At 37.2% G+C, this 22,233-nt stretch overlaps 1 protein-coding gene across 1 annotated transcript; it reads right to left on the reverse strand.

The window, feature by feature from the left end:
• Positions 1–409: 409 nt before the first annotated feature.
• Positions 410–21,291, reverse strand: NUDCD1 (NudC domain containing 1). Its single transcript, XM_032223064.1, has 10 exons — positions 21,055–21,291; positions 17,526–17,680; positions 16,495–16,680; positions 13,736–13,919; positions 12,593–12,778; positions 10,959–11,166; positions 10,213–10,360; positions 8,824–8,949; positions 3,330–3,486; positions 410–1,244 (listed from the first exon to the last, which is right to left on the reverse strand). The coding sequence occupies exons 1-10, from the start codon at positions 21,170–21,172 to the stop codon at positions 952–954; spliced, it is 1,761 nt and encodes a 586-aa protein (XP_032078955.1). The 5' UTR covers positions 21,173–21,291; the 3' UTR covers positions 410–951.
• Between the last annotated feature and the right edge of the window lie 942 nt (positions 21,292–22,233).

The raw sequence follows: 22,233 nt of genomic DNA on the forward strand, positions 1-22,233 counted from the left end.
TAAAGTAAAAGTATCTTAGCTGCCTCTTTCCTCTTACTAGTATATAGTAAAAAGGCAGTCTAGAGAAAGGAATAGCTTTTGCTGCAATTTTGCTTTAAACTAGCACATGAACATTTTTGAAAATTATTGGCTTCACAGTTGTAGTAACTGGAAGTCTTGTACAAAATATGTTTTGTTCTTTTATCCCATGGTAAAATCTACTTTCCCAGCCAGATTATCTTTAATGGGTTTTGGTAAGATTGTTCCTACTAGTAAAAACTTATATACAGCCATTTTAACTCACAATCTTTTTCAAATAGTACCAGCTCAGAGAAGACAATTTGTAACAAATCTTTAAATTTTCTCAAATCCTTTTTGAATGTCAGGGTAAAAAACACTGAAACCTTTTCATTTTTTAAAAAACTATTTTATTTCTCAAATGGATGAGGATTTGCCTCCGGAAATCAGATACAATCCAACTGCAATTACCACATTTGCACATAATGAGAATTTTGAGCTTCAATTAAAAGTATGCTTAAGAAAAGTGGATGTACATATTCAGTCTGATTTGTTCAATGAGCCAATGCAAGCATTTAGGAAAAACATTTAAAGAAAATGTTAAAAAAAAACCAATTAAAACAAAACTAAAAATATATTTACTTAGCTGCAAATGACATTTTCAGAATGTCTTAACTGATTCAGGAGACCAAATAGAAACAGCCACAATAAAAAGCTTTAAGGTAATTTGAAAATAATACTACATTTATTAAAAAATAAATCTCCAAATGCTTCTCTCCTAAATATACAGCAGAACAACATTGGTCATCCTTTAGGAGACAGTACACATTATATCTTTGCAATATAGTTGATACTGGTATTTTGTACTTCTGCGCTACGTTATGGAGTCATAACTGGAGCTCAGTTACAAATGCAGAGAGATCAATGATATATGTAGTCATTATGAGACCATGATTAATTCTCATTGCTTACTTTTATTATAAATAGAATTTTGGTTGTGAGAACATACAACCTCTCATTTGTTGCTTGAAAACCCAAAAAAGGATCATGTGTTTCCAGAGTTGCTACCAACTGTTTAGCAAGCTGATCAACTTGTCTGCCTTCCTTTCGGTTGTAGAGAACAGTAGTTAGAGGGCTTGGCTGGCGATAAAAGAACACTCTTCGCTGGCACTCGCAAAGGGCAGAATATGAGTGGTCTGGTGCACAAGCCATGAATTTCTTGTCCCGCTTGGATGCCTGCACATAACCTAAAATGCAAAGAGCCAGCAAAAGTAAATTATTAATATTTTTTATCTCACAGACCAGTTGTCATTGTGTGAGCTTTTGCTCTCTTATTTTGTGCAGTGTAAGATATGTATGGGGAACATTTTCTTTGGGACTAATGCACACAGGAGTATCAAATTCAAGGCCTGGGGGCCGGATCTGGCCTGTGGGGCGCTTAGATGTGGCCCGCAGGACTGCCCTGGAAACAGTGAAGGACCGGCCCACAGTGCCTCTGCCAGCAAAAATGTAGCTTGGGAGGGCCATGGCGGCCCTCCCAAGCTCCGTTTTCACTGGCAGAAGATTGCAGGAGGCCGTTGCAGCTGAAAATGGCACTCAGGAGCCCGTTGTCACTAGCAGAGCACTCAAGTCACCACCAGTGCTCCTGACATAAGTGACATCTAGTTGGCCACTCCCAACTCCCCAAGTTCAAACACAACCCTGAGTGTGGCCCTCAATGAAATCAATTTTGACACCCTTGCTCTAATAGAATAGATTTTGGAAACAACAAGGCCATACAGCTATGGCAAACATGCTAAGAGGACAGCATATTAAAAATACATTAGTGGAACCTCATATCTAGACTGGCACTCCAGAGCTTTTCAACGCAGCATTTGAACTCTATGATATGTTGCTCTCATTCTAATTCAAAGTAAACATCAAATGAAAATGAGTTTCTAAAGCTTAAAGAATTACCCTGATTATCTTTGACACATCTGTCTAAGCCCTATAATTGTGCAGCTGGCAAGATATTTTCAAATCTTTCATTATACATGGGAAAAGTGGAGCCATATTTTCTTTGGAACCAATTACTGGAACAGATTATCACCAAAGTGTTATGTTGTATGCCATGTTGCAACAGGCTAATAAACGAGAAGGAAAATATTGCTAGTTTTTAATCAAACTCTTAAGATGAAGCCAAAACAAAAAGGCCAGATTTCATTCTAGCTATCTGAAACATAACAAAAATCGTGGGCATTTTAGGTTGTTTTTTCTTCCAAATAGCACTTTTAAGCTTTTAAGCTATTCACTGATATACTTCTATTTTCACCTTTCCAGGCAATATCAACAGAAATTAAATTTCTTCTTTTACAGACCAGGTTTGTTATTGGTATAAATGTTTCCATTTCACTCTGCAATGCATACATATCATGCAAAGAATTTTATAATAAGAGCAAAGCACAATTTAAAACCACTGAAAAATGTGGGTGTCTCTACAAATGTACACAGAGGCAATACCGAAAACGTATTTTCAAAAACAGCTAATGAAACTACACATTAGAGAGAGGGTGGAATTAACATCTAAAGTTTAAGCTGTCTTTTAGAGGATGTCAGATTCTCTGGTAAAAATGGGTGTTCCAACCTTCGATTACCAGGATTTTATGACTATCACAAATAACTTTTGCTGACTAGAATCTGTTCAAGGTAACTCAGCCTAAAGATGTTGGAAATATCAGTTTCTTCAGGAAGATTTCATTTAATTTGGGCTTTTATTCTCAACTGGATGTAGTCCACGCTTGCAGCAATGGACAAATTTATTCTCTCCATATTTTCCCTAACATTTCAGAAGCTTTCTTCTACAAAGCTAGCTTCTAATTCTTAAAAAAGAAAAATAGATTTGATGAGACAACACTTCAATTACTCTACTGACCTCGTTTATCATAAGATTGCTATTTTCTGAGATAACCAGAGGTGGTATTCAGCCGGTTTGGACCGGTTCGGGCGAACTGGTAGCAGCGACCTGTGGGTGGGCCAGCCCCGCCCAACCGCTGCGGCTCTACACTGTTCCATTTAGCTACATTTTCGAAGCTGTGAGCATGCATGCAAGCTGCATGTGTGAGCAAAGTGCATGCGTGGAATGTGCGCATGCTCACGAAGCGAGAATGAGTGTGCGGGGCAAACTGGTGGTAGACTTCTGTGAATCCCACCTCTGGGGATAACCATTTCCAAAACTCAGCCCAAACAAATTTTCATTGGGAACTTTGCTATATGAACACAGATGACTGAACTAAGTGGAAAAGTGCTTCAATTGTTCAATCAGAGAACAATACTGTGTAGACCTTTTCTCTTACCTAAGGCATTGAAAGTAGAAATATGCTCCCATTTGTCTTGCTGATCTGGGCGAGGCTGCCAGAGAAGAGCATCAACATCATGGCGTAAGCAGAAGCACGGCATTTCCTTAGGATCTACAACTGCTGAGAAAAGATACTGATTGCTTCCAAGGTTTACCTGCAGGATTAAGAAAAGCAATCTTCTTTATTACCAATACAGAAATTACTAACTGGCTATACAGAACACAGTGATATTAGTAAAAAAAAAAAAGTTGACCAGTCCAAACCTCTGTATATTGCATTTTCCAGCCCAGTTCTGATCTGCTCTAAAGGATTAGGATTTGGGGACTGGAGGATTAGCACACACTATATAAAACTGATTATAGTCAGTTGTGCGCCCCGATTCAGTTTGGTGTAGTGTTTTTAATGCTGGATCTACAGGTTCAGATCTTTATTTGGTGATGAATCTTATTGGATAAACACAGATTAATTTATTAATTTTATAACCTTTTCCAATATAAGTAATATTCAAAATGATTAACAAGTTTTTTTTTTTAAAAAAAACAGTACAAGTGAAACAAAAGTAATTCTTTCACTATTACTTGCAGTGCAGTATTATATTTCAAAAGACTTATGCCAGAAAAAATGCAATAAAATTTTTGGAGGTATCATTATGGGAATTTTATGTAGGATGTCCATATAGATTGTGGAATTCTGTGGGTTGTACTTAAACTGGAATAAAGATTCCTATTTAAAGTCTATGAACTTGGGGTTGGCTGTATGTTCCTTTAGAAAGGCAGTTTTTATTTGTCTTCCCCAGACCTATAAACGCCAATAGCACACTAAAAAAGAATCTGCTGCAATAGAAATCCTAATGAGGAGGGTTGATACGCCAAACCATTAAAGCTGCTGTTTCCAATAGAAGCAAAAAACTATCTTTATGCCAATTTAAACACATACCTATTTTTTTTTCAGACTTTGAATGGAATCCAAACAAATAAATTACCCTATTTTGAATTTGGAAAAGGGTATAAGGTGGTCAAAAAGGATCCAGACGCTACATATTCAATACAAGAGCCAAGGTGGCGCAGTGGTTAAATGCAGCACTGCAGGCTACTGCTAGATCAGCAGTTTAGCGGTTCAAATCCCACCGGCTCAGGGTTGACTCAGCCTTCCATCCTTCCGAGGTGGGTAAAATGAGGACCCAGATTGTTGGGGGCAATATGCTGACTCTCAAACCGCTTAGAGAGGGCTGAAAGCCCTATGAAGCGGTATATAAGTCTACTGCTATTGCTATTGCTACCTTTCATTGTATTTTATAAAAAAGACAGTGGCTTCACTGCTGAAAACCAAGGTTCAGAATTTGTAATCAAGAGCAGTTAACTTCTTAACACAGTATCTTCTTTCCTGAAATATATTTAATTTTATATCAATTTTTGAGCATTACTACAGTTGCCTAGGCGTGTCATAAGTATGCTCTGAGTAGCAAGATGCCAATTACAAACATTTTGTTTGTAATTTTTGTCCTTGCAGCTGAAGCTCTAGCATTATATGAACCCCAGGAAAGTTATTTATACCATAGAGGGATGTAACTTTGGTTTTAAAACTCTCAAGGGATTGAAAATGGGATCTTTTTCATGATTACTGTATGGCCATTTCACACAAGTTGGAAGTTTTGAAACATGGGTTGTCACCTCGTGAAGACAGCATACTGCGTACCCATTAGGTATTTACTTAGCTTTGCTGAGTTCAATAGTTTCATACCAATGTTTTAAATAAATCAAAATCAAAAGATAGAGAGATTAGCATAGGAGAAATCATGTTCCAGTTTTTTTTTTAAAATATAGACTTTAATTAGAATTTGTTAATTTCTAGTTTTTAGTACCTACAAAATAAACAGCAGATGCTGACAGATAAATATTTTACATCTTCTGAACTGCAAAATTATTTATAGGGAATAACTGGCAATATTTATAATTACGTAAGATTGTAAGAAAATCTTACTGGATTAGATCAAAACCAGCATTTCTCCAACATTTTGATGCTCACAGGAGCCAAATGTTTATGCGTTCTGAAAAACAGGCAGTGCAGACATCTTTCTGCCCAACTGCTCATTCATCCTAAATTCAGATCATTTATGAACAAGTTCAAAAGCAATTTACCCAAAATGGATCTGTTTTTCATGCTGCCTTCATTACTTTATCAATAACTCAAGGCAGTGAACATACTTAATATTCCTTCCTCCTCCTATTTTTCCTCACATGAACCCACCTCAAATTCTAACTCTCCTCCGCTGAGAAAAAAAGCCCATTTTTCCTTTGTTTTGTTGACCCACTTATCAATTCCCAAAATGTCAGGTCCTCTTATCCCATGACCAGCAAATTGATTCAAAAACCTTTGATTAGAAACTTTAGCAATGACTTTTCAAAAATTCAGATATAGTGCCAATATTTATACATACACTTTCAAAGTACTCTAAAAGTTTGGTGTGGCAGAATTTACCTGAGTACCGTGTTTCCCCGAAAACAAGACAGGGTCTTATTTTCTTTTGATCCCCGAAATAAGCACTTGGCCTCATTTTCAGGGAGGTCTTATTATTTTTGAGGTGTAGAGGTGGCATGGTTGCTGCTGTGTTGCAATATTTTGGGGAGGGCTTATTTTAGCACATGCACTCAAAAGCCCAATTGGGCCTATTATCCGGGGAGGTCTTTTTTTGGGGGGGGGAATAGAGTAGTACTCATGTTGCTTTCCTTTTGACAAGGCTTGTTCTTTTCTATGCTTAAATACTGTTTCCTTGTTTCTCATTTCTATCAATTTGCCAGGAATATGTTAATCTGATTGTTCTATAATTTCTTAGGCATCGCCTGTGTCCTTTTAAAAATGTTATACAGTTTGTAGTTATAGTCTTATCCACATGAAATAAATCAAGAACAAAGAATCTCCAGACAGAAGAAAACGTCCATGTTATTGGAATGAAAAATGTTAATGCAAATGAAAAATATCTTTTCCACCTGTAAAATTCAACTTTTAGCTTTTTAAAAAAAGAACAAATAAGGTTATAATGTGTGTGTGTGTGTGTGTGTGTACCCCATTTTGTACTGAGAAAAAAAATCCACATGGAAATATGCAAAAGGTCAACTTACATTGCTGAATAATTAAATGATTAACCAAAAAGTCACTGCAATTTAATACAGTTCATTACACCAAGGGATAATTTTAGATATTATACTTTTTTTCTATCCTAGTAACAAAAGCAATGGAACAAAAGTTGCATTAAACATAAAAAAGAAAGGTCACATAGGCAATTACACAAAATTGCACATGCACCAAATTGGCAGTAATGCCGGCAGCAACCCGCCCCCTGTTCTGACTTATATCTTGTTCTTCAGTAGTCAACATGCTGTTGCCCTGCATTTTTGTGTAAACTCAATAGCAATAGCATTTAGGCTTATACACTGCTCCATAATGCTTTACGACACTCTCTGAACATTTTCTAGTGTCAGTAAATTTCTCCCAACAATCTGGGTCCTCATTGTATTGACCTCAGATGGATGAAAGGCTGAGTCAACTTCGAGCCCCATCAGGGTCGACTCCATGATTTGTGTTGTCAATCGAGTAGATAAAGTTTTCAAACTCAATTTCCTTGTCATCGGAATTTGCAGAGAAAATATGTCCCTTAAGTGCCCCACCCCAAAATAGCACCCAACATATGAGGAAATTTTAACTTTTTTCTTCTCAGAATAGCACAATAACAAAAAAAGGGGGAGAGCTGAAAATTATGCCCTGTTTACTCTGACCAACTGTGTGGTATGCAACTCTCAAGAATGGGATTCCTGGGAGCTATAGTCTAATGTATTTGGAAAGCACTAGGTTGAAAAGGCTAATATAGACTGAAGATCTAAGCTTCAGTAAGCCTATAGATAGGTTCATCTTGATTGCATCGTGCTAGAAGTTAATACTCGTTCTGCTATTCCCTTCTAAATGTCAAGCTGCGTAAGTATTAGAAATCTGAAAAGGTGAGGTTTATTTTTAATGATAGTAAGAGTAGATTGCTGCACAGCAGATTTTAAGTTAGGTTGACATGACCCATTAGAATGAGCTCTATTAAGCACTGGGTGGTTCCTGGCTAATGAAATGTTATGGCATGTCCGTCCTCCTAGCTTTAAGGGTTCAAGCTGACACTAGTGATAAAGTGTTTAATGGATCAATTCTTGGTGGCCATCTAACATATGATGGTGCAGATAAAATACCATGAGGAAATTCAAATATTGATTGTTGCAGGAAAAATAAAAGAAATCGAAAGCTACAATGAGGAAAGCAAGCAGTAGTACAAATTTATGGAGATTACTCTTCTATTTGATTTGAGGGATAGCACCTCAAATTGGAAGCTATGTTTTTATCCAGTATTCTTTTAATAAATGACTAGTGGAATAAACAAGTTTGCCCATTCAATGTGTATTAACTTGGCAGCTAAAAAAGAGCTCTAGCTTTTTTTCTTCACCAATTATATCCCAATAAGTCAAGGTTGTCTCTTGGCAAACCCACAGATAGATTTTCTCCAGGATGATCATTCTACAACCTAATCCTTCATGGCATCCAAGGGTGTACCCATCACCCCCATAATTAAGTCCAGAAATTTACTGCTAATCATTGCCTTCTTTTACTTTCTACCTTTTTCAGAATTAAAGACTTCTAAACAGACATGGGTCTTCACATATGTCCAAAATACAGTCATTTCAACCAGGTCATTTGTGCCTCAAGTGATAACTCTGGATCAATTTGTTCAATGATCCATTTGTTGTTGTATTTTTTGATGCCCATGATCTTCCTAGGAACCTTCTCCACCATCAGAGTTCAGAAATGTGTCAATACTCTTTTTATCCTGCTTCTTCAAAATCCGTCAGACCCATAGAATCCCACGGAAAAACCACTGCTTGCATAATGTTGATATTTGTAAACAAAAGCATGTTCACTGATTATCTTTCTGATTGTCCTAGGTATAACTTGCTTTTGGAAAGAGGGGGCAGGAAAGAGAGCTGGAAAATTATAAAGGTGAATGGTTTCCTTGGTGACAGCATGTTTGTCGTTGATAGTGGTCTCTAAGGAGGAGCAAAAAAAATAAGATTCTGGGAAGACCAGGGAACCAGGTGGGCTGAGGGGACAGCTCTACTAGATCAGGCATGTTGGCAATGGTTGAGGGAAGTAACTCGGGAAGAGATCACTTGCCATATTGTTTTAGAAAAGACCAAAGTCACACAAAAAAAAATGACCCTATCCATTTCTGTCGGAAAGGACATCATTATGGTGGAAAACCAATTAGAACAGGGGTATCAAACTTGTGCCCATGACCTGGATGTGTCATGCTCCGTAAAGGCAAGAGTCACAATGCGTCATGTGACGCGATTAAGTTTAACACCCGTGAATTAGAAGGTCCAGAAAAACCAACAGAAAAAAGAAATGAACTCTGTCAAATTGTCAACCCTTATGGAATTTAAGAATATAATCTAATGCTTACCACATGAGTGATCTTCATGGTATGACCGTCAAATCTACACAAACTTGTACTGTCTTCAAGGAAAATGTCGCATTCTTCTAGCTCTTGAGCATTGCATGGAGGATTTTCTTTGTTAGGATCTGGATTCTGAAATCAGGAATTCAATTTCGTTTTCTATGCATTCTGTGAGCCAACATTAATAAAATAGCAGTAAAAAAGAAGCATGTGATATAATAATAAATCTATAATACATGTATTGCATCCAGTATTTTACTGCTACCTTAAAAAGGATTTAATTCCAGAATATAGTTAATTCATAGGAATATGGGATAATTGCACCGTAAATTGAAACATTTCAGACTGCAGGTTGGGCAACAATGATTGTTTCTCATTAAAAAAAAACCTCAAAATTCTGAATTTTGGGAGGATTACTGTGCTGGGTTTTTGTCTCCTTTTTAAATTAATGTATATTGAACTTTACTTCAAGGTGTAATGATTTAATTTTGTATCTGTAGTCTGAGATATGCCCATCCTGCCTACCTAAAGATAACTAAACACAATATATAAAGCCAATCACTGTATGACAGCTAACCTTTTTGTTGTTGGGTGCCAAAAATGTGAGGGTGCGTGTCAGTGGTGGGTTGCAGGCGGTACGCCCCGGTACGGGTGTACTGGTGCCTGCCCAGAGTACCAGGTACTGTTCTGGTATGGTGCTCCAGAGGGCCCACCCACCCGCCCGAGCTCCTTACCTGTCCTTTAAAGCCTTTGGCGCTTCCGCGCATGGCGTATATAGTGCCTGTGTGATGCTCCGCTGAGCAGCTGGAGCATCGCGGAGGCTTGCAGAGGCGTTGCTGGCAGGTACGACGCATGTGTGTGTTGCACGTGTCCATGTGGACAGCGCCGATCTAGAACCCACATTGGTGCGTATGCAAGAGTGTGCATGCTTGCCAGCACCCATAATGCATAGCGCCCCCCCCCCCCACGTGCTTGCGCACACAAACCGTCCCCCTACTCTCCCCCCCACTGCGTGCTGCACTACTCACCTCCAACCTGAGCTTGGTATTTCCTCCAGTAACAAACTTCCGGTAGGCCCATTGGGCCCGTTTTTCCCCTCCTCAAGCTTCGGAGACTTTTCTGAAGCCTGGGGAGGGTGCAAATGGTGTCTCCTGGCCCTCCGGAAGGTCGAAAATCAGCTGGCGGGTGTGTGCATATGCCCTGGAACTGACAGCTTGTGTGCCGGCAGACATGGCTACAAGTGACACCTGTCCCCCCTGTGCCACAGATTTGCCAACACGGCTGTATTATATCCAATAAAGTATGATTTCAAAAATCATGCAACATACAATTTAACCACTAGATTACAATACATTTTGGTATGAATTAAAACCACAAATTTTATCGTTGGTTTACCATTTCATCAGAGGTAAGATATGTCAGCTGCTCAGCTATTGTGGCACTTTGAGCTGGGTCCATAATAAATTCCCCCCGAGAATCACCAATTATCAGTTCTGGCCATAAACGCTTCTCTTCTTCCTTCTTAATTAAAATTATCTCTAATCTGGGAAGGGATAAAATAGATAAACATCGATAAGCCATAACCAAGGATAGAACACAAGACTTAATATTAAATAAATTAAATTAATCTATTCACAATGCTTTGTAACTGAGGGTTCTTCAAGGAAATCCAACTATGAATTCAAACCTATAATGTAAATAGTGCACTTTCCCTGGAACAGTTTAGAATTGAATCATTCCTTAAGAAACTCTGCCTCCAGGCCTTATATACTCAATTTTTGATGACTGAAATCAATTCCAAAACCGTAAAGAAAAACAAACCATCTGCAATAGGAAAGCGAATGGATCATGTGGATTTATAGATGACCACATGAAAAACTTCAGTTATAGATACGAAATCGAGTCAACATTATTTTATGAATCACACATGGGTGACTATTTACAAACTCAGATATTAAATGATATATAGGGACTGTTTGTTGAATGCTACATACTACTGATATTCATTTCATTGTGGCATTCTACATTAAAGAAATTTTAGTAATGACACCATCTGATTACCCCTTTTCCCCATTAAACAGAAGGTGGGTGAAAAATGTAACAAATTCAACAAATCAAGTATACAACACTAAAATAAATACCTATTTTCTTTAATTATCCATGTGGAGCTTTCATGGTCAATCAATGAAAAAAGGTCACCTTTCAGTATAGGAAACTGTGGATCTTTCAATGCTACACTGAGATGATTTGGAGAAAAGCTGACATGTATATCTTCTTTGGTAAAGTTTTCATGGAGTCGGAAAGTGATTGTCAAATCATCTTCAGTCTGTTGCCAGTAATATAGAGGTTCTATAAACAGAAGCACATAGTGGGAGTACATAATTAGGTAAAGGTTAAAACATTAAAGATTTGTGGAATAGCTGTCAAGAACCCAGTTATTTGTACAATAAAATGTTGCATTGCCTAGCTACCTGAAACTAGAAAAAGAAAAGTAACAGCAGCTTCAAAGTACATTGTCAGTCATCATTTAAAATGTACGAGGAAGTACAAATAATCATTAAAAATAAAGAGAATTTAAAAATACGCATAGATAAACAGAATAATAAGAGTTGCAAAAGAGCAGTTTAGGCTATTAGCTCAATCTATTGCTCAATGAAGAAATGCAAATTAAAGCAGCCTAGAAAAATGACCAACTAATTAGCACTAAAACACATCCAGGTGAGGGGTTCCATGGTCAAACTGCTTTTAACATCAGGACACCTTTTCTAGCACTGAAAAGTGTAATTATATCCCTTATTAGTAATTTTTTATCAGGGTTAAACATATTCGTGTTTTCCATTTTTCTTCACTTAGATTTATAGTCCCTGATCATCTTTATTGCCCTACTTTGAAATTATTCCAATTTTTCAGGATCCATAAATCATGGAGCCCAGAACTAGAGGCAAGAGGCTAAAGAATGACCAAAAAAGAAAAGAGCAGAACAGTTACTTCCACCGATTTTGAAATTATATTTATGTTGATACAGTCCAATGCAAGTTGAACTGTATGCAATTATCATCCAATGAATTAAATGACAGGCCTGTTAGTCATATTTTCCTTCACTGTTCCCATTTATAAAATCACATCAACAATTGTATCTTATGAATCATTGGAAAACATTATTAGTGTCATTCTTAGACACTAACTTAATAGTGTAATAAACGTACCACAAATGTACTGTAATTTACTAAGCCATCAATATAATATACCAACTTTTTAAAATAAAATTATCACTTTTCCTTATTTGGCTATACAGGATAGATGAAACTATTGGCATGTAATCTTTTCTAGCAAATTTGGTAGCTAGCTAGCTAAAAAGGCAGAAGCTTTTGAATGAACATCATTACCCATCATTTATGTCTGAACGAGACTATGATAGCATCTTCTGGGAAGTCTACTTATCTTATTCGCATAAATGGATATAAATTGGAATATGTCATATTTCTGTATCATCATAGCTTCTTATAATCTTACAATCATAAGTATTGAAGGCTTTGGCAAGTTAAATATTTAAACAGATGCCCTTGTATACAGGTAAATATATTGTAACTCTAACTTCTACAATTACTTCCTTTAACTGTAAAAACTGTGTGACAAGCTAATATATCAAGGTTGCTTTTGATGTTCTGGGATTACATCCCAGCATGGCTATGCTGAAGAATTTTCAAGCCTGCATGATTTTAATTATGCTTTCCACTATAAAGTTGCAGGATAGCATGAATTGTAGCGAGGTTACCTTTCCTGTTTGCTTCTGTTTTCTCCTTTTCATTTTCATCTTGCTTGGTTTCACCATTCTGCAAAAAAGTATAGGGCTTGTAGGAGATAACCATCAGGCCATTGCCATCTGGTTCTAGAGCTGCATAATGAGGAACAGATTTTCCTTGAAGAACTCGGCGTTTGGAGACCTCATACACTTCTTCACCTGATTTAAAAAACAAACTTTGAATTTTTAATCCCTCCCATTTTTAAAAGATAAACATTCAACAATACTTTGATTATACCAAAATTTGGGGCATTATCTGACAATGTCTTTAGAAGGCTTTAATATAGCCTTCATGAAAGGAACCAACATGAAGTCCTTGGAAAAGTGTTATGTAGATATAGGAGCACATAGAACATGTATTCTCCTTATAGCTCCAAGGTTAATTATGCTACTAACAATTTTTCTGGAATATCTCAAAATCCTCAGCTGCAAGGCAGTGTTTTGAATATATTCACAGCCTTGAATTATTTGTAAAAATTCTAAAGATGGGATAGAAATATTTTTTTAAAAAAATGTAAATGTTCTTGTGAAGCTTGATGGATTCAGAGAGTGATCAGCCCAAAGTCACCCGACTGGCTTTCCATTTTCTACCCTGCCTGATATCCAGAGCTCAAGGCAGAGAACAAGGACACACTCCTCTCATTTTTCCATGTAATATGAAGTAGGCCGGGCTGAGAGAAAGTGACTAGCTCAAATTCACACAGCACATTTTCATGACTCATTTCTATTTCCAGGCTTTGCCTTAGAGAAAAGCTATTCAAAAAGATGACTGTAACATGGAGTCTGTTTCAGCCATCTGAAATTGTTTCTATACATTTTTGGGAAACAGGAAGGATAACAAAGCATGTACTGAAAACTAATTTAATTTCAATGTGATTTGCTACTATTTTTAAATGCCACCCCACCTTACCATATTTTCTTTTAAGAAATATTTTCTAACAGCTCTTCCAAACCTTCCGCCTATTAGGTATTTGCAAATTTGTATTCATATCCTTTCGCCATTCCCCAAGTTAACAGTTTCCAGAATTCCTACAGTAAGAATGTAATAAGTATGTATAGATACCCAGTGAACTTTCTTTCATATACCAGCAAAGTAAAACCAAGTGAAACACTCACCCTCCTTAGAAGTATTCACAATTGTAACCCACTCCAATGAAACATGAAAGCCGCTGCCTTGTGCATCCAATTCATCCTTTTCTATTCGTAAGAGCAACACACCAACTGAATGTACACCCGACTGCACAAACGATAGGCTGTGGACTATAATAAAAGGAGTCTCAAATTCTTCACTGAATAGAATCTGGAGAAAGAAGGAATTTTAGTAAGTGACTGAGTAATATTTTCTGAGTGCACAATTCATTCTTCAGATCTAATAGAACTATCAGGCTGTGTTTTTGTGGTGGTAACTCAGCATCTAGTATTTCCAATCCACACAGTTCATCTAACAGAATAAAATACTTATTTGAAGTGCTTGAGATGTTGCTTATGTTATATGGTAATTTGCTTCCAATTTTAAGATTTTCCCAACCCTCCCCCCCTACAAATCAACAAACTATGTTATTGGTTCCATGTGTTCCACCTTTATAACTGAATCATCTATCCCGAGCAACCTACACATAAATCTGGAGTCTAGACAATAAAACCTATTCTGCCTCTCCATCTTTTATTCCTAAAAATCTTTTGCAAAGAGCAAAATATCACTTCAATGATATTCCTCAATATCACCTTCAAGCCTTTTTCTCAGGGACTGACTTATCATGATGGATGAATCCCCTTAATTGTAGCTTTATGCCACAAACCACGAACACTAGCATGCCTTGCATACACTTCCTTAATCATCCAGGAAAATGGCTCCGCCACCACAGATATTGCTCAATCTATAATAGAAAGCTCTATGGGCAAGTTGGAAATTTGTTTATCTTTTCGTAAACCAGTTTTATGAATCAAATTCCAAGACTGATTATGAACACATGAATGAGAAAAGATACTAAAAACTCTACTGAAATACTGAAAAAGCTCTGAAAGCTTTACAGGTGTTTATAAGGTATCAGTGCAGCTCTTGAGATAGAATGTATAACAAGATAGGATGGAGAACCAATTTGGTCTATTATTTAAGGCAGCAGGCTAGAGGGGGAAGGAAGGAGATCGTAAGTACAAGTCCCACTTTGGCCATGAAAGCCAGCCGAGGGACTTTGGGGTCAGTGAATACCTCTCAACCTAACTCATCTCCCACAGTTGCTGTGAGGAAAATAGGAGGAGGAAGGTACACTGGATATGTTTGCCAGTTTGAATTATTTGTAAAAATAATAAAAGCAGGATACAAACAAATAAATAATAGTAACAGAATATTCCAAATTCTGAATTTAGTTATTATAGTCAACTCTCAACACCATTTCTAGGGAAAAAGCTAATAATGATAATTATTATTATTCTGCAATGAACATACCTAATACTCTTTCTTCTTCCTATTTTCCAAAGAAAAATCTTTTGTGGTGGGTTGGGCTAAGACAGTCACTGGCCCAAAGTCAGCTAGCTGGTTTTAATACCTAAGGTGGAACTAGAACTCATAATCTTTTGGTTTCTAGCCTGCTGCCTTAACTATTAGCTGATTTGAGGAGTAACAGAAGAATTAATGATATTTTTTTTTAAAAAACCCACTAAAGATTCTAAACTAGCAAAAAGCTAGATACTGTTCTGAACATTAGTTATTTTGCTATATAAAATATGGAGAAGAAATAGTTAATTTCTACGCTGTATCTTTTTCTTTCAGAAATGTAATTTAGAATTTCTTTACTCAGAAAATGTTAAGAAATGGGGCAATCTTTAATGCTTGACAATAGCACTTTTGATGCTAGCTACAGCATGATGGAATTAAGATCAACATGATGCTGAATTAATTAACTTTCTATATGAATTCATCTGCATATCTAGCATTTGGACAAAAATTATCATTCTAGAAATCAACAGAACTATGCAAAAATGCATATTTCATAGATACTTTAGAGAAAATGTATTTTTTTCTAGGAACTATTAGCCTTTATAGTTAGTTGTCTTTATTTTCATATTTTACCTATTTCTGAACATTAATGATTAGATCTTTTTATGACTAGCAGTAATGTTTTATAAACATTTTTATATTTAATGGTATGATACATTTAATTTTTTGCAGGTAGCAATCCTTGACTCACAACAATAATTTCCATTATAAATCATGATGGTCATAAGTCAAGGCACCCACGTGACCGAACCTGATTTTATGACGCTTTTGCAATAGTTGTTAAGCAAGCATCATAGTTAAGTGAACACCATATACGTAAAGTGAATAAATGTATTTCTACTGCCATTTTTTTTTTGCTGGAAACCAATAAAAAAAACATAGTCACCTGAGTAACCACAACTGTAACTAGCTGTAACAATGAACTGGTTATCAAGCATCCAAAATATGGTAATGGGATTGAGTGGTGTGCAGCCATCAGAACTGCAGGTTGTAAATAGCTTTTGGGGGTCCATTGAAACTTAGAACAATCAGTAAGTGACTGGTCATTTAACAAGGACTTAACAAGGACTTAAACAAATTTTAATTTAGGGATAGTGGTTTTTTGCCCATTGTCTAGAACTGTTTTGTGTGTGTATCATATATTTGTAAAATTATAATATATAAATGACAATAATTATGTTTCATGAGATTAACAGTCTTTAATGAGGAAACAAGGAGGAAAACACTTATCTTACAATTTGAAACATATATGAAAGTCAATATGTTTATACTGAAGCAAGTGAGCAGTAGAAAGAGGGTAATTTTAACCAAGCATCTTGAACCATTTGAGAAAATATAATTAATGCTTCTCAACACAAGACAAATTCTCAGAACTTACTTCCCACTTTTCACAAGAACCATCATCCCGCTTGCCAGTTTGAATAAGATATAGTCGTCCTGTTCCATCTGAAAGGGTAACCCAGGTGGGAGATGTGAAATGTAGTGATGCACAAAGACGATTATCACAAGCTAATAAGTCTGCCGGAAGCCTGAATACTTCTCTTGGTTTTTTTAAGGCAGTATCCTACAAAGGAGGAAAACAAGAATGCGTTTAAACTCAAAAAACAAAGAATAAAAAATTGTAACAGTGTAGCTGAGGACTCTGGTAATGGTTTTTGGTCTATACATTCCAAAATAAGCAGAAACAAAGTTGAAAATGATAAGAAGTCCAAAGAAAACATAATCTCCTTATTAAAAAAGCAATATATGCTAAACAAGAATGTGTAGTGATTGATCCATAAGTTCTCTGATTAAGGGAAACGCAACCTTTGCCTCTGACAGGGGTAGTATTCCCCTGAAGCGGGATAAAAGTCAAAATCTGCTAGTATTTTTAGACTTAAGTTTCGTAGCATATTAATGCATGGCTAGTATTTTGGTTATTAACACAGCCCCCCCCCCCCCTTCTATTACATCAATTAGAACCACTTCTGGAATGAGATGTCTGGAATATTGATACATATACTTCTTAATATTCACCTGCATAATCTCTCATATCTTTTCATATTTAAATTAAAAACAGGTGCATAGCTTTAACTGAAGAGGCATTACACATTACAAACTGCAGCCTTTTTGACAAATATCCAGATCATTCATAATTACCTACCGGGTAATAACAGAGAGAAGATTGTTAATTTTGTATTTTGCTTTGACTAGCGAGAATAGAATACTTTACTGGCCAGCTGTGATTAGACATAGAATTGTCTCCAGTCCTCAGGCATGGAAGTTTAAACTTCCCTTCTGAATATTTAAATTTGAGACCCAAAAATGTGAAAAACAATATTTTTACTGAAAATTACACATGTAGCTCTTGGAGACAATCTGCCCAGTTTGCTGCTACCGCCATGGATATTTATTTTAGAATGAACTTACCAAAGTAACACTTAAATTCATGACTCTTCCAAGCTGATCAACATAATAAACATTATCTTGGTACCAGGAATCAAGATGTAGGTAATTATACATGCCAAATGCACGCATGTGTTCCAAGGTGTACTGATCATCTCTCAGTTTGACTTCTGCTACCGCTGAAGGGGGAAACAAACAGGAAAATTATATTCCATAACCACTTAGGAAATGAACTTACAATATTTAACTCATGGATCTTGTTCAAAACATAGTTTCCTGATTATATATTTAAAATAAGGGTACTGTAGGTTTTGCGCAAGATACCTAAAAAGTAAATATATAGAAACCAGGCTGATAAGCAAAATTAGTATTAGAGTGCCATCTACTGTCTAACTTTTCTTTAAATACTTAGGCAAGTTTTAAAGGCATTTTTTTCCTAATAGCTTTCATAGCTTCTATTTCCTCGGCATTCAGAAACACAAAGAAAGAAAATTAAGTTGTGACAGCAACTTTAATCTACAAATCTACCACACCTATTTTCTTACACCAAGACCACAAATCTCTTGAGAAACAAAACAAACTAATATTATACATAGATACAGCAAGCTAAATAATCAGAAATAACTCAATTTTCATTAGTGGGATTATCAAGTAACAGAATACTGAATACTAAAAGCTGTCTAATCATCACAATGTTGTAACCTATTTATAGTATATTAAAAGCATTATCATTTTCCCATGTTCAACTAGTTTGCCATTACATCTTAGGGATCTCCCACAGTATTTATCCAGCTGATCCTATATGGCAAGGTTGATAGGCTCCAGTATCTTCCAAATAAATGTTTCTGGATATTTGCATGTTCTTTATAGCAGTACCTACCCTTTCAAATGAGGTTTCCTTCAAGATTTGAACAGGTGCCAAGATAGAGCCTTGGTAGGTATTACAGTAGTTACATAATATACAAGCGTCTATCTCACAATCATTCTTAATTCTGCAATGTTACTATACAGTAACATTATCTAAGATTAACCTTTGCTTAAATCACCACCTTAAATCATCACCATTAAATCTTAATTTATAAATACAATTATAACAATAAAATATCAGAGAACAATCAATTTCCTAATATAATTCAATTGACTTCTTATTGATTCCCTTTGACTTAAGATCTTTCTTTCAAGTAGAGAAATAATGTACATTAAAATCTACCTTTAATGAATTAGCCCAGATAAAATTTACAGGCATCTTGAAAAATATTTCTTTTAAACTATTCAGAAGAAATATACAACCAAACTATAGATTTGAAACCAAAGTATCTGTATATGTATTGAACAATTAAGTACAGAAACCCATATATGTTTATACCTATTATTTTTATGCTGTTTTATTATATAATATATTTTAGATGACTTTATTCTATATTGTATTTATATTGTGTTTTAACTGTATTTTAAATGTCTATAAGTACTGCTGATAAGTTAAAAATGAATATGCATTTTTATGAAATGATCTTGCCTAATCTGGAAAATCTAAGCTGGGGACCCCAAACATTTCAGCTCATCGATCCCCTCATGAATTTTCAGATTGTTCATCCGAAACATTTATGATGTTGGTTCAGTGGTTAGAATTTATTATGTGGTGGCTCACAGGTTAGAATGCGGTACTGCAGGCTACTTCTGCTGATTGCCGGCTGCCTGCAATTTGGCAGTTTGAATCTCACCAGGCTCAAGGCTGATCTTTCTGAGGTCGGTAAACTGAGGACCCTGATTGTTGGGGGCAATATGCTGATTCTGTAAACCGCTTAAGAGAGGGCTGTAAAGCACTGTGAAGCGGTATATAAGTCTGAGTGATATTGCTATTATCTGAAATTAATTTAATAAATACAACTTTATCCTTAACTAAAAGTACTACAAAGAACATTTTTGCTATTTTGGATAGTCTCATGACTCTCATCCACCTTTGGGATCCCCGTTTATTTTTCTGGGGAATCCTGATCTAAGCAGACTCCAATCTAATGTTTTTAGAACTTGGATGGGATACTAACAGGAAATCTGAGAGCTCCGTTCATTTGGGGAATGAAAAAAATACCACAGCCATTTTTTTAAGGATGCCAAGAAAACTATAGAGCCAGTTTGGTTTTGTGGTTAAGGCTCTAGGCTAGAAACTAGGAGACCAGAAAGCCGACTAGGTGCTCTTGGGCTGGTCATTTTCTCTCAGCCCAACTCCCCTTATAGGGTTGTTGTTGTGTGGAAATTAGGAGGAGGAAGATGTATCGGATATGTTCATCGCCTTGAATTATTTGTAAAAATAAATAACTAAACAAATAAATGGGAAATAAATAATTTATTATGGTAAATAAATGTTGTGTTCTGCTGTTGAGTTTTTAAATACTGGGTTATTTTTACCATCTGAGGAAGCAAGAACAGCATCAGGGTGGGAGCTGCTGGATCCCAAAACAAATTGGATGACTGTTAGATGTCGTTTTGTTACAGCACTGGCTCTGTTTATGTTATCTGTTTAGTTGACTGTTTTATTTTATTGTGATGTATTGATTGATTAATTTTATATGCCTGCCATCTCGATGTCAAGAAACTGTTGGCTATTAGTTTCCCATTCCTTTGAGCCAAATTTGATTTCTGGTGGCTTTATGGAGATGCATCCATCCATCCATTACTTTATCCATCCATCCATTCCTTTATTCATTCATTCATTCATTCATTCATTCATTCATTCATTCAATTCATTCAATTCATTCATTCATTCATTCAATATGCCTCCTAACTCACAACTGGCAAGCAACTATCGACTATTATATTCCTTTGAGCCAAATTTGATTTCTGGTGGCTTCATAGAGATACATCCATCCATCCATTCCTTTATCCATCCCTCTATCCATCCAATATGCCTCCCATCTCACAAGTGGCAAGCAACTATCAACTATTACATTCCTTTGAGCCAAATTTGACTTCTGGTGGCTTCATAGAGATGCATCCATCCACCCATCCATCCATCCATCCATTCCTTTATCCATCCATCCATCCATCCATCCATCCATCCATCCATCCATCCATCCATCCATCCATCCAATATGCCTCCTAACTCACAACTGGCAAGCAACTATTGACTATTATATTCCTTTGAGCCAAATTTGACTTCTGGTGACTTCATTGAGTTGTTCTTTCTTCCTCAGGTAAGGAAAAAAAACCCGGTATTTAAAAACTCAACAGCAGAACACTACATTAAAAAATAAAACATTTTCTTCAGCATGGGCATATCCTCAGCTTTGCTCCCTTTTGCCTGCCTCCCTCCTGTCGGCCGGCCGATCGCCTGGAAGCGCTGTCCCTGTCCAGCCAGCCTCTCAGGGGGCTGGACTAGAAGACCTCCAATGTCCCTTCCACCAGCTCTATTCTATCCTATTCCCTGCAGCAGGGCCGCAAATCCGGGAAGAGCCAAGCCAGAGGGTTCCCTTTCCCCCCAGCAACCGTCATCTCCACCCCATCGCTGCCTACATTTTCCCCGTAGCCCAAACCCGGGCGCCCCGCTGACACTCACGCGAGTCCAGCCCCACTTGGTAGCAGGCCAGCGGTTCCAACGAAAGCTTGTAGCCCTCGAACCTGGGGTCGAGCAACAGTCGCTTGACGCGCAACGAACAGTTCGCCGCCGCCTCCATGCCGCGGGCCTCGGCCTCAACCGCCGCCGCTGAGGAGAACGGGCTTCCGGAGCGGCCCTCTAAACCTTTTCAGCCGCCGCAGCTCTGAGGCCGTGGCAGCAGAGCCTCCCTCCACCCACTCCGCGAAGGATTCTGGGTAGGAAAGGAGCGCAGAGCCTGCTGGGAATCGTAGTTTTGGAGCCCCTGTTGCCGGCCTTTCAAACGCTCCTGTGCGATTCGTGCTGGGGCAATTGCATTTTGGCTCCTGGTCCTTGTGGGATGGGTGGGGACGGGGGGGGGGTCAGTGCTTAAGGATCCCCATCATCACCCTAATTCAAAGCAACGCTGGTGAGCTCATAAAGGTTGCTCCTTTTCTACATACATAATAGACAGAACCATAGGAGAGTGCCCAAAATGGATATTTGGGTTACTCCTTGGTCTAAAGCAGGGGTCACCAACGACCACTGGTGCTTCGTGAGAAAATTTTGGTGGTCCGCAGAAAAATTATTTGCATTTTTTATATTGCACTAAATATTATTTATATTTTAAAACCATATTGGTGGTCCGCGAGATTTAAAATTATGAATTTAATGGCCCCTGAGGTCCGAAAGGTTGGTGACTCCTGGTTTAAACAAGTGTTTCTCAACCTTGACCACTTTGAGAATCCTAGATTTCAAGTTCCAGAATTCCCCAAGCAGCCATGTTGACTGGGGAATTCTGGGAGTTGAAGTCCAGATTTAACAGATTAACAGAGTTGGAAGGGCCTTGGTAGGTTATCCAATCCAATGCCCTCAGCACCCTAGTCCAACCCCCAGCACCCAAGCAGGAAAGTCAATAGCATTTCTGAGAAATGACTGGCCAGTCTCTTTTTGAACGCTTCCAATGATGAAGCTCCCACAACTTCCGAAGGCAAGCTGTTCCATTGGTTGATTGCTCTCACTGTCAGAAAATTTCTCCTTATTTCCAGGTTGAATCTCCTTGATCAGTTTCAACTCATTTTTCTTTGTCTGGGTTTGGAAAATGGGTGTTGGTTACTCACCTGATACGCCCCTTCTCCGAATGGTCATCATGGGTTATTCCAG

The sequence above is a fragment of the Thamnophis elegans genome, chromosome 8, assembly GCF_009769535.1.
Source record: "Thamnophis elegans isolate rThaEle1 chromosome 8, rThaEle1.pri, whole genome shotgun sequence".
Taxonomy (NCBI): domain Eukaryota; kingdom Metazoa; phylum Chordata; class Lepidosauria; order Squamata; family Colubridae; genus Thamnophis; species Thamnophis elegans.

Coding starts and splice junctions, on each gene's coding strand:
- NUDCD1 (XM_032223064.1), bottom strand. CDS start 21,172: ATGGAGGCGGCGGCGAACTGTTCGTTGCGCGTCAAGCGACTGTTGCTC. Junction 16,681..17,525: donor TGAATTTAAGTGTTACTTTG/GTAAGTTCATTC, acceptor CCTCCTTTGTAG/GATACTGCCTTAAAAAAACC. Junction 8,950..10,212: donor ATCTTACCTCTGATGAAATG/GTAAACCAACGA, acceptor TCCTGATTTCAG/AATCCAGATCCTAACAAAGA.